The following is a 13,625-nucleotide window of genomic DNA, read 5'->3' on the forward strand; positions in this document are numbered from 1 at the left end:
AAGATATTGAACATAGTTCCCTGTGCTATACAGTAGGACCTTGTTGTTTATCTATTTTACACATAGTAGTGTGTATCTGTTAATCCCAAACTACCAATTTGTCCCCCCTCTTTCCCCTTTGGTAACCTTGTTGGTTTTCTATACCTATGAGTCTGTTTCTGTTTTGCAAATAAGTTCATTTGTGTCAAATTTTAGATTCCACATATAAATGATATCATATGATATTTGACTTTCTCTCTATGACTTACTTCACTCAGTATGACAACCTCTAGATCCATCCATGTTGCTGCAAATGACATTATTTTCTTCTTTTTTATGGCTGAGTAATATTCCATTTTGTGATATATATATATATATATATGTGTGTGTGTGTGTGTGTCTGTGTATACATTTCGTTTAATACTAAGAGTAACTCACTATCTCTCACAATTGTTAAACTTCAAACTGTAGGGGTTTTTATGGTGTTTCTTTATATATTCTAAACATGAGAGTTGAAATCATTTTTTTACAATCTTATCCACTAGTTTAATGTTAAGTTTTATCTCTAGGATTGTGATAACTGGTGCCCAAAAAATGCAAATACTACATCTACCCTGTTCTTCTCAGCAATGGAGTCTTTCACATTACCTAAGATTCTCTTAATTCAGCATTTATTATCTGAACCAGATGCTTTTGTTATTTAAACAACCAACTGACTTTCTGTTATTGTGTAGAAACATTCTTATTTCTATCTGTAGTCTCTGTAAGCTTGAGCCAAAATTATGATGTTTGAAAGAGAACATTTGATTATTTTTTAACATTCATCGAAAATGTACAAAATTTATTCAAACTTTCTCCTTTTTTTGGAACTACATATTTGTCCAATTGTTTTACTATTACACAATTTGCCACCATCACAGTGAAAGAGCTGGCACATTTGACAGAGTTAATCTCCTTAATATATAAAAGGAGTTTACAACTCAATAATAAAAATATTACTAGACCAGTAGATAAATGCTTAACATGATGCAAAAGCAAAATAGACAAGAATAACCGAAAAGGACAGAATTTTTAAATGCAAATAAAAATCAAAGATAATTTCCTCTTTTAAACTGCAAATATTTTAAAGCATGATTTTAAAGAGGAAAAAGATTTAAATAGTATAGATAGAGATTTAGACAAAGATAGCTGGATAGAGGAAAGTAGATTGTTTAAGAGCATAGGCCCCAGGCAGTCATATCTGGATTCCATTCCTGACTGTACAGACACTTGTCAGCTATTTGACTTTAGGCAATAATAAATGGATTTCTCTTGGCCCCAGTTTCCTCATCTGTAAAATGGGAACAATAATACTTAACTTACAATGTTTTGTGAAGATTAAGTAAAATAATGCATCTAAAGTGCATAACATGGTAACATATAATAAACTCTCAATATATTGGCAATTATAATAATTCTCAATGCTGACAGATATATAGTACACAGAAACAGGTATTATAACAAGTTTCTGGTAAGGTGAATTACTACAGCTGTTCAGCAATGCAACTTGGCTACATGTATCAAAAGTTTCCCATATGTCCATACTCATTACACCAATAATTCTTGTTTTAAAAATAATCAGAGATATGGTCAAGGATACAAATTCACCCCTATTCATAACATGCCTTTATATTTTAATGACTAAAATTATAGCAGAGAGACACATCGGTCCTGTATGATATGTTTCAAAATTTGCAGAAATAGGGATGTCACTTTATGAAATACACCCTAAATTGTGGAAAATATGCTTGGGAAAAAATTCAGATTTCATTTAGAATTTTATTTGGAATTTTATTTTCTCATTGCTCTTTTGTATTATTTACTTTTTTTTCTAACCTTGGAGGCTACAAAACTGAGCAGGCCTCATTTGTGAGGGTATCTGGAATGAATGAATGAGCTCACTTTTTACCTTCTTAAAGATAAGTCCTTTAAAAAGCATTTTTTTCCCCACATTTACCACTTTGAAGGGATATAGAAGAAGAAAACATTGTTCAATTATCTTGCTCTTAACACAAAACTTAAATTTTTTTACAAAACTTTTTCTTGTCTCTTTGGCATAGCATTTATAAAAATAAAAAGGTTTTTTGCATTTATTTTTATCTGTCAGCTCAAAATGTGGAAGTGGTTAAACATTTGCATGAAATTCAGAGGTATGTTTGAGATGGCACACTCTGGCCTCTATGCTACCCGCCATATGCAAAATTCACTGGGGGATGGGAAACTGAGCTACCATGAGGTCCTGAGACCTCTGACTCAGAAGACACATATAAGTATTATTGGATATCCATTGACCCTCTAGAGAAAGAAGACAACAGTGGTTTCACATATGAATCCAAAGAGAAAATCACGAAGACAGAGGAGATAGAAGTTAGTTTGTGACCAAGGTGCTACACACATGGGGACCTCTAGTACCACTTCCACATTGAGAAGCAGCAAGAATTTACTCATGTGACTATCAGAGTAGGCCAGTTCATTCTTTCTTTTTTTTAAAAAAAACTGATTTTATTAATATTTTTTTAAAACAAGATTGGCTTATTTCTACAACCTAATATCACATGGAAACAGATAACCAGATCTCCAATTGTATCTTCCATTTACCTCTTCGGAATCAAGAGTTTCGTGTTCCGGAATAGCCATCATTGGATGACTCAACTTCACAGAAAAGACGCCCAGGAAGTGAACAGGGATAGAAGTAAGGAGAGATAAATGTTTAAATTTCATTTAAGTTGACAGTTAAATGATGATGTAAGTATATTATTGCTGATCATATTCTACCAATGTAAACATTAAGATTTGATTGTTATTAAAAACAAAGGAAGATACTCTTAACATAGAAAAAAAATTTAGCAGATGGTGAATCCTTGGAGCCTAAGACCACATCTTATTTATCTCTGTGTCCCACATAAGCTCTAACAGTGTTTGGCACACAGCATAGACAGTTATTAAATGTTTATTGAATGAATGAATTGTTAAAACACACTGGCAGTTATCAGAGAGAGGAAACAAAGTTAAATTTATGTTGCCACTCTCACAATAGCTCTCAAACCGAAAAGCTCCAAAGCAAAGGAGACAAATCATGCTTAGACCTGCAATGCAGATGCATCTGTAGATAGTGAATGCTTAAGTGAAATGTAAAACATTGTGCATTATTGTGAACATTAAGAATCTCAAAACACAAGGACTTCATAAACATTGTAATCTTACCAGATGACACTATTATCATGCAGTTTACAACACAGTGACACTTTAACAGAGGGAGGTTCTTTTGTATATAGGAATTTTTATTATTGCATGGGTCTTCTGAGCACTATACATACACTTAAATCTATTCAGACAGAAGAAAAGTCATAGATATGCAAGCAAAAGAGACAGAATGAGGGACACAGACAAGGAGAAAACAATCATTTATAATAAATCTGCTTACCCCCTTTATTTTTTAACCATCTCTCCTCACTCCAACATTAGAGTAACCACAATACCTGATTTTCTTGGAGCATTCCCAGTTTCTACAATTATCCTGGGCAAATTCGGGCTGTGGAAATAATTGGCCCCCTTTTACTCTCAACCTGGTCCTGATTTGATCAATAAATCATCGGATCAGTGATCAGCCCCTGATGCTCCAGGGCGATTCAGGGGGTCCCAGCAATGCACCCTTGGCCCTAGGAGGACATCACCAGAGGCTGCTGGGGAGGCCAAGGAGGTCCCATCTCACTTTCTTTCCCTCTGTTCCAGCTGATTTTCAAGAAAGGAGCCTGCTTTTATTTACAGCTACAGCTTCATTAAATGCCAACCATTAAACTGTGTCCCAACTATGAAATTCTCTGAGTGTCATAACATCAGGGATCCCAGCTTCCTGAGACCATTACTTTAAATAGAAGCATGATCTGTCCCCAAGCCAACTAGAGATCCAAATAGTTTTCCAAAAATCAGCTGAAAGCACCTACTTTCTCCTGTTCATCAGGGTCCCCTGAGATTGTAAACCTGGCTTAGGATCAGATGCTATGTACCCCTTCAAACTTCAGACCAAGACAATTGGTCCTAGAGACAGCAAAATCTTTAGCATACCTAGGTTAAATGGTATGATAATTCTATGAATCATTGAAGTTTGTACCATGACAAATCCCCATTCTCCTAGTCTCCTAAGATAGAGTAGGATAAACATCCTAAAATTTGAAAATGTTGTTGCGCCAATAAAATATTCAACTGAGATTGGAAAAGCAATTGAGTAATTACATGATATCTATTTTACATTCTATCCCATCTTTCCAATACAGGTATTCATTCATTTAAATCCATTTTATTTTAATCTTGAATTTCAAAAACTATGTATTAACTACCCTAACCAGCAAAAGAGAACAGCAAATGACTGATCCTAATTAATTGGTAATCCCCAAATCGTTTATATTTGGCTTTGGAATGCTTTCCTCTATTTATGATCTTGGGTCCCGATAGGTTTGCTTTCTTATTATCCTCAAGGTGACCAAAAACATTACATAAAATGTGCTACTGTTAATGGAGTTAGTCATAGTAATTTACTGTGTACCCACATGATAAATTCGTTATATGTATTTGTTTACTTAGTGTTGACAGCAACCTAGTGAGGTGAGCGCTAATTTTACCCTGATTCACAAATGAGGAAACAAAAGCACCAAGAGGCAGGATAACTTCTTCAAGGTCCAGAGCTCGTAAGTGGCAGAGTCATGATTGGAATCCAGAGTGACAGTCTCTGGAGACTGTTCTTTCAAAGCAGTAGGAAGTGGTAACATGTCACTGAGAGACGGGAGCGGGGAGACAGAGGGAGGGAGTGGTGTGTGCGCCATTTTGCAAAAGGGAAAGCCGTGCGCTAAAGGCAAGAGTGTCAGAGTCAGAAGCAGTTTGGAGTGGTTGGTGTAGCTGGTGTCTCCATTCAGGAGACACAGACAATGAAGCTCATATGTCAGACGAGGGGTCTAGGATTCATTCTCTAGGCAGTGAGAAACCACTGACTCTCCAAGCAAGAAGGGGACACGTGCGATCAGATTTTCATGTCAAATAATGTCACCCTGGCTGATGTGCAGAATATGGATGGGGGCGGGGGTTGGAAGACATGTAAGTAATCAGAGAGACAGAGAATAAAGAAGAAGGTCTAAATGAAAGTGTTGCCTTAGAGAATAGAATCAATTCAAGTTTTCCTGGGTGACTCTAGGCCCCCCTACTCTCTGGGGTGAGTGAAGGAGCGTCAGGCAGACACACTGATATTTTGTTGATTAGGGAAGAAAAATTACGAAATGTTCCAGAGGAATACTGTTGAAGTTGGTACGTGTGCAGAATGCAGAGGTTTTGTAAAACATGAGGTCTGGAGATGTCACATGGGGAGAACAAATATGGCGGGAACATCCTCTCACAGTCAGAATGAGAATGATGACACTAAAACGTTGAAATAAATTCCATATAGGTGGGTGGCTTGTTATCCAGAGTCAGGGGATACAGGAAGACAGAGAGAGTCCGCCAAGCCTGTTTACTTGGTGGTGAGTGTTCTAGAGGACAAATTACTATTTTGTCTCAAAAAAAAAAAAAAAACCAAAACCCTGAAAAGTCACAAATTTTATCATCAGACCATTATTCAACATAGATGGATCGATGAAATGGAAAGCTTGAGTGAAATGAGACAAAACATCCTTTCATCCTGGATGGAAACTCCAGTCCCAGATATCGTATAACATTCATCAGAAAACTCCCGTCCCAGATATTGTATAATATTCATCAGACCTTTGCTCACTCACCACTGTGGGCTAATCAACAAGCCGTATTTGAATGATATCTTTGGTTGAGTTTTATTACATTCTTTATCACAGCTGCCACCACACAAATATAAAGCCTTGTGGAGTGTTTGTTACCAGTGTGGGGCTTTCTCATAAATGTCACTGCATCTCCAGAGCTAACTTCTCTGACAAAGACAGATAAAATTACCTCCAACCAACTGGAGAGAACCCTACAACTAGAAAAAAAGAAAATATGCCGAATGTGGTGAAATCAATTAAGTCTTAATCTACCCGAGGAATGGCATTCAGAGCTGTAACTTTGTGAAACAGCTCTCCCTCCTGTGCAAAGATGAAGTAGATTTTCTTGCCTGCCAAAAATGATGAAGTGTTACAAGAAACGTTCCCATTTTTAAATCACTGAGGGTGCTACACCTGCTATTCAGAATTCACTCCTCGGGATTGCTTTATAGCTGAACCACATCCTCTTGTAAACCTCCTTTGCTCCATGTGTCTTCAGGAAGCTGTTCCCCCTACTCTGTCTCCCACTGAGGTTTGTGAACCACTCAAGCTAGAGTGTAGCCTTCTTAAGAACATCTCTCAGAAATAGACGTGACAATTACTGCAGCGATACCTACATAAAGCACTGTTTCCTGAGTACAGTATTGTCATCGTGAGACTGTGAGCCACTGCACATCATGTACATTCGATGCTATTCACTTTTAGGTCAATTGTACCTGGCACAGGGACCACTCAGCACAGGAGACACAGAATGTGTATTGAATAAATAAATTAATAATGAAAGAGAGAAGGAATGAAATAGAGAAAAGAGAAATCTGCATTAGTGAAGACTTAGAATTGTTTACTGCATTCCCCAAAGTCTCTTCATTGGTAAGAAATTTTGCAAACTAGAGACATTTCAACCAGCACTATGGCACGTGTGCGTTCTGTTTAAGTCCCTCATGATTCTTCTGCTTAAAGTCAGACAGAGGAAGACAAATATCATATGATATCCCTTATATGTGGAATCTAAAAAAGTGATATAAATGAACTTATATACGAAACAGAAACAGACCCACAGACATAGAAAACAAACTTATGGTTACCAAAGAGGAAAGGGGGGAGGATAAATTGGGAATTTGGGATTAACAGATACACACTACTCTATATAAAATAGATAAACAACAAGGACCTACTGTATAGCACAGGGGACTATATTCAATATCTTTTAATAGCCTATAATGGAAAAGAATCTGAAAAAGAATATATATATATATATGTATGTATAACTGAATCACTTTGCTGCACACCTGAAACTAACACATTGTATATTAATTATGCGTTAATTTTAAAAAAAGAAAAAATAATAAATAAAAAGAGCTGAATTTAGTTGTCAGTGTTTGAGTCCACAGATTCTACTTGCAGGCTTGTGTCTCTTTCTCTTGAACTGCTCAAGGGTCCTGCAACCCTAGGCCTGCAATCGTCTTGATATGCACATGGCTGCCCCTGTTAGATGAAGCTAATCTCCAGGTCAACACAGTGCCCACCACTCCTAGTAAGGGAGGTCAAGGGTCAGAAGTCACCTATGATCATACATAAACGTCTGGTTTACTTCACTCACCTAGGGGATCTGCCTGGCCAAACAAAACACTTGAGTTTTTAATCCCTGATTTACAACACATCCCAGCCCATAGGAAGCACCTGGAGAGTCCCGTAAATTTCAGATTCTGACGCAGCCAGTCAGGGGAGGGTCCTGAGCGTCTGCATTTCTAATGGGTCTCAGCTGAGATCAACAATACCATAAATTGAGGAGCGAGACCACAGCCCAGATTTTTGTATGAACTGACGGAATTGATGTTTTTGAAATATTTATTTATTCACAACTGAAATTAGCTGTATTCAAAATGTCCTCATCAATTAAGTTACACTGTGCTTGTGTAATTAAATACTTTACCACAGCGCTTTTTTATTGAGTACGTGCTCATGTACCAGACACTTTACTGGATGTTAGAGATATGACAGTGAGCGAACAGGCATCCTCCCTGCTCTTGGAGACCGCAGTGCAGCGGGAGAGGAAGATATTAACTATATAATCAGGAATATACAGAAACAAACACAATATAATGTGTTCTGAAGGACAAGTTCAGAGTGCTAGGAGGGTTCATCACAGACAAATCAGACCTGGTCTAGAAATAGGAAGGAATCTCTTCCCAAGAGGCTGAAATCTACAGCATAGTTCTCTTCATAGAGATAAGAGGGACACAGTTCATGTGGTGTAAGTAGCTGAAAAGAAGTTACTCACCGTTGGGCTGATGGGGAAATAAGGAGAAAATTCACAGTGAATGGACCAAATGAGTGAGAAAATCAGAAACCCAGGCTAGAGAATTACCGTGCAGGGATTTTGCCTGCATCAGCTCCACTTCGGAAGTCAAGGAGTAAGCCCTTGAAAATGCTCATTAAATGAATCAAGGCTGTTTAATATGAGTCCGTCTCATTGCCCAGAAAGACTGCAAGCTGCTAGAGGACAGGGTCCATAATATGCTAGCACTAGTTGGTCGATTTTACTGCTCAAGATTCTATACCTGGTTGCAGCAACATGGATGGACCTAGAGATTATCATACTAAGTAAGCCAGAGAGAGACATATATCATATTATATCACTTATATGTGGATCTAAAAAAAATGATACAATTGAATTTATATACAAAACAGAAATGGATCCACAGACATAGAAAAAAAATTTACGGTTACCAAAGGGGAAAGGGGGTGGGGGAGGGATAAATTTGGAGTTTGGGATTTACATATCCACCTACTATATATAAAATAGATAAACAACAGGGACCTACTGTATAGCAGAGGGGACTATACTCAATGTCTTGTAATAACCTATAAGGGAAAAGAATCTGAAAAAGAATATATATATATATATATATATATATACACACACATATATATATAACTGAATCACTTTACTGTACACCTGAAACTAACACAACATTGTATTAAATCAATTATACTTTAATTAAAAAAAAAAGTCAGGAGATTAGACTATGTGCATTAAAAATAAAAAATAAAAAAGATTCTATTCCTGGAACAAAACATGGGCAGTGCTCTGAGTTTGTCCGTAATGAGGGCAGTTCATGATATGTGCTATGAGGACACACCTGCTTTCATGATGATCAGAAACATGCCACTCCTATCCATATGTCTTAAAGATTTCATCTGCATTAGCCTGGGATATTTTTTTAAATTACAAAACAACTTCAGTAGCTTGAATATTTATTTTTAGAATTTAAAGGTACAGCATTTATTTTGGGTGATGCCCAAAGGTTTACACATTTGTCTATGTCACTACCTTCCAATGTAAACTGGGAAAAACCACTTTGTCTCAGTTTTCTCATCTTTAAATTCTGGGTGCTAACTAGGTGATTGCCAGTTCCTTCTGTCCTTGGATGAAGCAAAAATCTCTTTATTGATAAATGATGCTGTCTCCGAATAAAAGAGTTCTTCCTTTTTGGAATCTCCTGCACTGGGCCACAGCTGAGGTAGAAGTTACACCTACAGGGAAGGTAAATATGACCTCTCCATGGAATCTTACCTGGGATCCTTAATATCAATTCTTAGCTGTGCCACTTGCTCCATGTGTGAAGTTTTATAAACACTATGAAGTTTCACAGCATTCCTTTGTGTATTCCCTGAGTATTCTCAAATGCTGAGCTGGAATTTGGTACATGTTAATTGTTTTAAAAACCCAGAGGCAACTCCCTGTTAAGTCCTGATCATTAATATCATTACATGGGTGTCTAAGGACCAGTTGAGTCTTACACCCGTAAGAAAACAGGAATTTTCTGCTCTGATCTTTGTAATAGGTCTTTTGAGATAATGGCTGTAAATTCCCCAATTATACTATTTTTTATTCTTGGCCTTTTCTTTCCGCCCTAGGAGGTCCAGACTCGGGACACATTTGAATTCCCTCTTCCTCCAAAGACCACCTTCAAAAGGGCAGCAGGATGGAATTTTTTCTTCTATGTGTTCATCCTGTTTTGAAGGCAAACACCACCTTCCCGTGTTTACTCACATTTTTCATCTAAAGTTGCTTCTTTCTTAATTGAAAAACCACTTCCCCGGGGGGATTAACCACCTCATTCACTTTCTTCATTGCACAGCTCCCGGGTTGGAATGGAAATGAAGCAAAATCTACCTTCTAACAACACTGTAGGACTCAAAATAAATTCCGGAACCTGAAGTTGGAATTGACAAGGAAACATATTTGCTGTTCTCTTTCTTTCCTCTATCCTTTAAGGGCACAGTTAGTTCCTTAGTACTACACGCAAAACATCCTTTTCAGTTGTTCTCAGAATCTAGTGCTAACTCTAGTACAATCATAAACCAAATGTCTCCTTCACAAAAGATGATGTTGGCAGAATTTTTCTCCCTATGTTCTCTCTCTTCTATAGAACAGAAGGGGTATTAGCCATTTTATTCCAATGTGATGTACAATCCCTGCCCTGCCTTAGCCCCACCCCAGCTATTCCTAATTTGTAACTAGTTGCAAGAAACTTACCCTAGAACCCAGGAGTATGTCAAGAGATGTCAACTGGTGTATCATAAAAATTTGGAAGTGTTTCTGAAGATGAAGAACAGGCTTGACTGTGATGGGGTCAGTCTGTGCCCCCATCACCTCCAGAGACCCTGGACCAGATCCCACTCTGCTCTCTCCTAAAACGACACCCCCAGCAGCATCTTTGAGGGAGAGGATATGTGAATCGTTGGTAGGCAGATGAGCTGAGGACAGTAAGCCTACAGGTCAAGTGGAAGGCTGCCTCCTGCATGGTGTCTGCCAGTCCTGTCTCCCTGGACTTGGACCCTGTTCCTCCATCCCCACATCTCCCTCTGCATTATTCCAAGCCACATTTCAGGAACGATGTAAGCATCTCCTAACACTCTTATCGTGTCAGTTATACGCCTTTGAGCTTTCAGTACACGCATGTTCTCTGCCCCACCACCGGCCCCTGCCCCAACTATATTGTCCTGCCAGGCACTGCAACTTGGTCTTAGATGGCAGCCATTCCTGAGAGATTCCGACAGCCTTGCTTTCTGGAGGCTTGTTGTAATCTAAGATCTCCCCTCTGGAGACTGTCTTCTTTTACTCCCTGCTACGTTCCTGCTAGAACCACATCCTAACAACAAGGTATCTCTTTATCCAAATTAAAAACCATGAAATAGGTGGGGTATTTACTGGTTGCTAAAAACCCATGGAAAAACTCTGTGTTTACTTACGTTATGTTAGTAGGTTTCAGCCATTCCAAAGAGTGAGTGAGATCTTTTGAAAATCAGGGTAAAAATGCTACCAAATTTGTCTAAGATTTTTATCACCTAAAATTTGATGCACTGTTAAAATATCATATAAATACAGAAGCATAAAATATGTTCTCAGTCATACAGGGCCTGAGAATATTTGCCAAATAAAGACCCACCTTAAAACTTTCTTGGATCAAGGACTCAAATAAGAAGATAAATAAACACAGAAGGAGGCAGCAAGAAATATAGGAAGGTAAGGTAATAAAACACCCTTAGCAAGTGTATCATTGCCATAAAAAAAAGCCACAAAAAGCTATGGAAAAGAAAGAGAGAAATTATAACCATAAAATCCCAGAAATAAAAATCTAGAATTGGACACTATAAACATGATGAAAGATAATGGAAGGGACCAAATGAACTTGTCTTCCTGGGAGAAAACATAGATATTGACAAGGGTGCATAAAAGTGAATATGAGCCCTAAGCTAAGGGCAATCATAACAACAAAATAGGATGAATAAATTCTACGCTAATAAACCCATATTTCTTGGATGGAAAACTGGAAAGAAGAGATAAGAAATTATAGTAATGGAAAATGTAAAATAATATGGCAGAATTAATGTCATGTAATAAGATAATCTCAGACATGAAGAGAAGTCTCTTGTGATAAAATAAAAAATCAAGATGGGAGAATATATGCTCAATAAGAGACACACACAAACAAGAAGTCATATAAAAATTGAAAAAAAGGAGGAAAAGATGCATCTGTCCAATATGAGCCAAAATAAAACTAAAAGTGCAGGCTTATTATCTTTAAAATGGAATTCAAGAAAAAAATTTATAAGGGACCAAAAATAATTATATACCAGTAAAAAAAAAATCACTGAACAGGAAGATGTGACCATCATAAACATGCATTCCTAATAATATAGTCCCAAAGTTCTAAGGTGTCCCAATGATTGAGCTGTAATTTTTTGAGGAGTGATCTTATACATTGTTTGAATGTCTCAAGAACTAAGGAAGTGTTTCGGTGTCCAATGGGAGCTAAGTGAACACTTTAAACAACCTGAGGAAAGGTCCAATCCCACTGTGATATCCTTCTTGTGCAAAAGAGATTTCTATTTGATTAACAGGACATATGGACCATATGGCTTATATGAGGACAAATGGGTATCATTATTTGATGGCTGTTAATCAAGTGTCTAGTTGTACTTGGTCAGTCACACATGGGTAAACTTCAACAAATTTAGCAATCGGAAACAATTTTATGGTCATATTTTAGTAATAGAAGTAAAACAGTAGTCACATTAAGCAAAAGGAAGCAACATAGGAAAATTTTGCCCTGAAGTTTCAAAATAAGAGACTCCTTAACTATGTAAATGCCACATATCACATATGGCTTTTGTTGCATGGAGTAAGTAGAAAGGTAAAAGAAATTAAAGCAATGAGACCAACAATTAGGTTGAACTATGTGAAACTGATAAAACTGATGTTTTCCTACATCAAGAACTATTGAATAAGGCAATTTCATAGGGATCAACCTCATATAAAAGATAGTTGCTTATCTAACCTTCTTTTCATGTTATTCCTTTCCTTAAATATCTTTTAAGAAATACATATTTAAATATCTTTTAAATATATGTATGTATTTTGTATATATGTATGTGCCGAAGTGAGCACAAAATACATACATACAAAATACATATATTTTAAAGACTCACTTGCAAAGATAAATGCTTCCATCAAGGATTTCATTTATTTCAGAGCCTGCAGCTGCCTCCTTCCACAGACCATCGCCCTCAGCTGAGAAGAGCATCCCAACGCTGAGTTCCTTGACCCTCTACCCACACAGAGACCCACAGCTGATGATGACTGGTAAGGTGTATCCTTTGCCTCAAGGGTGGGTGACCTTGCAATTTATGCTCCAGAGCCCTCTCCCTGTGAATTAGGCAATGGCTAGCCTGTCTGAGATCACTCTTCCTCTTCTCCTTGCCCTTCCCAATCACGATGTACACCCTCCCTTACAGGACGTTTTTCTGGAGAGCCATGCCCTCAGCAAATCCCAAATACGGGAAACCCTGTCTCAGGCTCAGCTTCTAAGGAACCTGGTCTAAGACAGTAGGCAGTGGGGATGGGACAGGTGGCAGCTGAGTGCTGTGAAACACCAGGGGCTCATTTTTCCTTAGTGCCTCCATCTGAACAAGGTGCAAACAATGCTACGAAACATAAGCATGGTCTATCAATTCTAAGGGGCTAGCATGTTATTTTACAAGAGCTTTAAAACCAATCTTTCTCCAAATATACTTTCCTTGCTAAAAATGCCATCCAGCCTGCATCCTACTGCACATCTCTTTCGAATTAGCAAATTCTTAATTTTTAAGGTGATTTTATTAAAAGCGTTACAGTGAAAACTTTCAGCTAGATGGCAATATGTGAGCTTAGGGACAGATACATAAAAAATGGATTGTTCTTCTTTCCTGGAAGAAATATACAAGTCAACTGCTTGTGATTATATTAAGTACATTTTTAAATGATAACTGACAATGAGATAACCCAAAACATGCCTGGTT

The 13,625-nt window shown here is 37.5% G+C and overlaps 1 protein-coding gene across 13 annotated transcripts in view; it reads right to left on the reverse strand.

Annotated features, from left to right (window-relative positions):
- Positions 1-13,625, reverse strand: part of MLIP (muscular LMNA interacting protein) — a 298,573-nt gene that overhangs the window by 10,106 nt on the left and 274,842 nt on the right. For 11 of the 13 annotated variants that reach the window (XM_007186944.2, XM_007186939.2, XM_007186945.2 and 8 more), the window contains one exon: positions 2,617-2,670. The exons of the other annotated variants lie outside the window; for them this stretch is intronic. In XM_007186944.2, coding sequence (XP_007187006.2) covers positions 2,617-2,670 — 54 coding nt within the window. The remainder of the gene's footprint in view (positions 1-2,616; positions 2,671-13,625) is intronic. 13 annotated transcript variants of the gene reach the window in all.

The sequence above is a fragment of the Balaenoptera acutorostrata genome, chromosome 10 (assembly GCF_949987535.1).
Source record: "Balaenoptera acutorostrata chromosome 10, mBalAcu1.1, whole genome shotgun sequence".
NCBI classification, from domain to species: Eukaryota; Metazoa; Chordata; class Mammalia; order Artiodactyla; family Balaenopteridae; genus Balaenoptera; species Balaenoptera acutorostrata.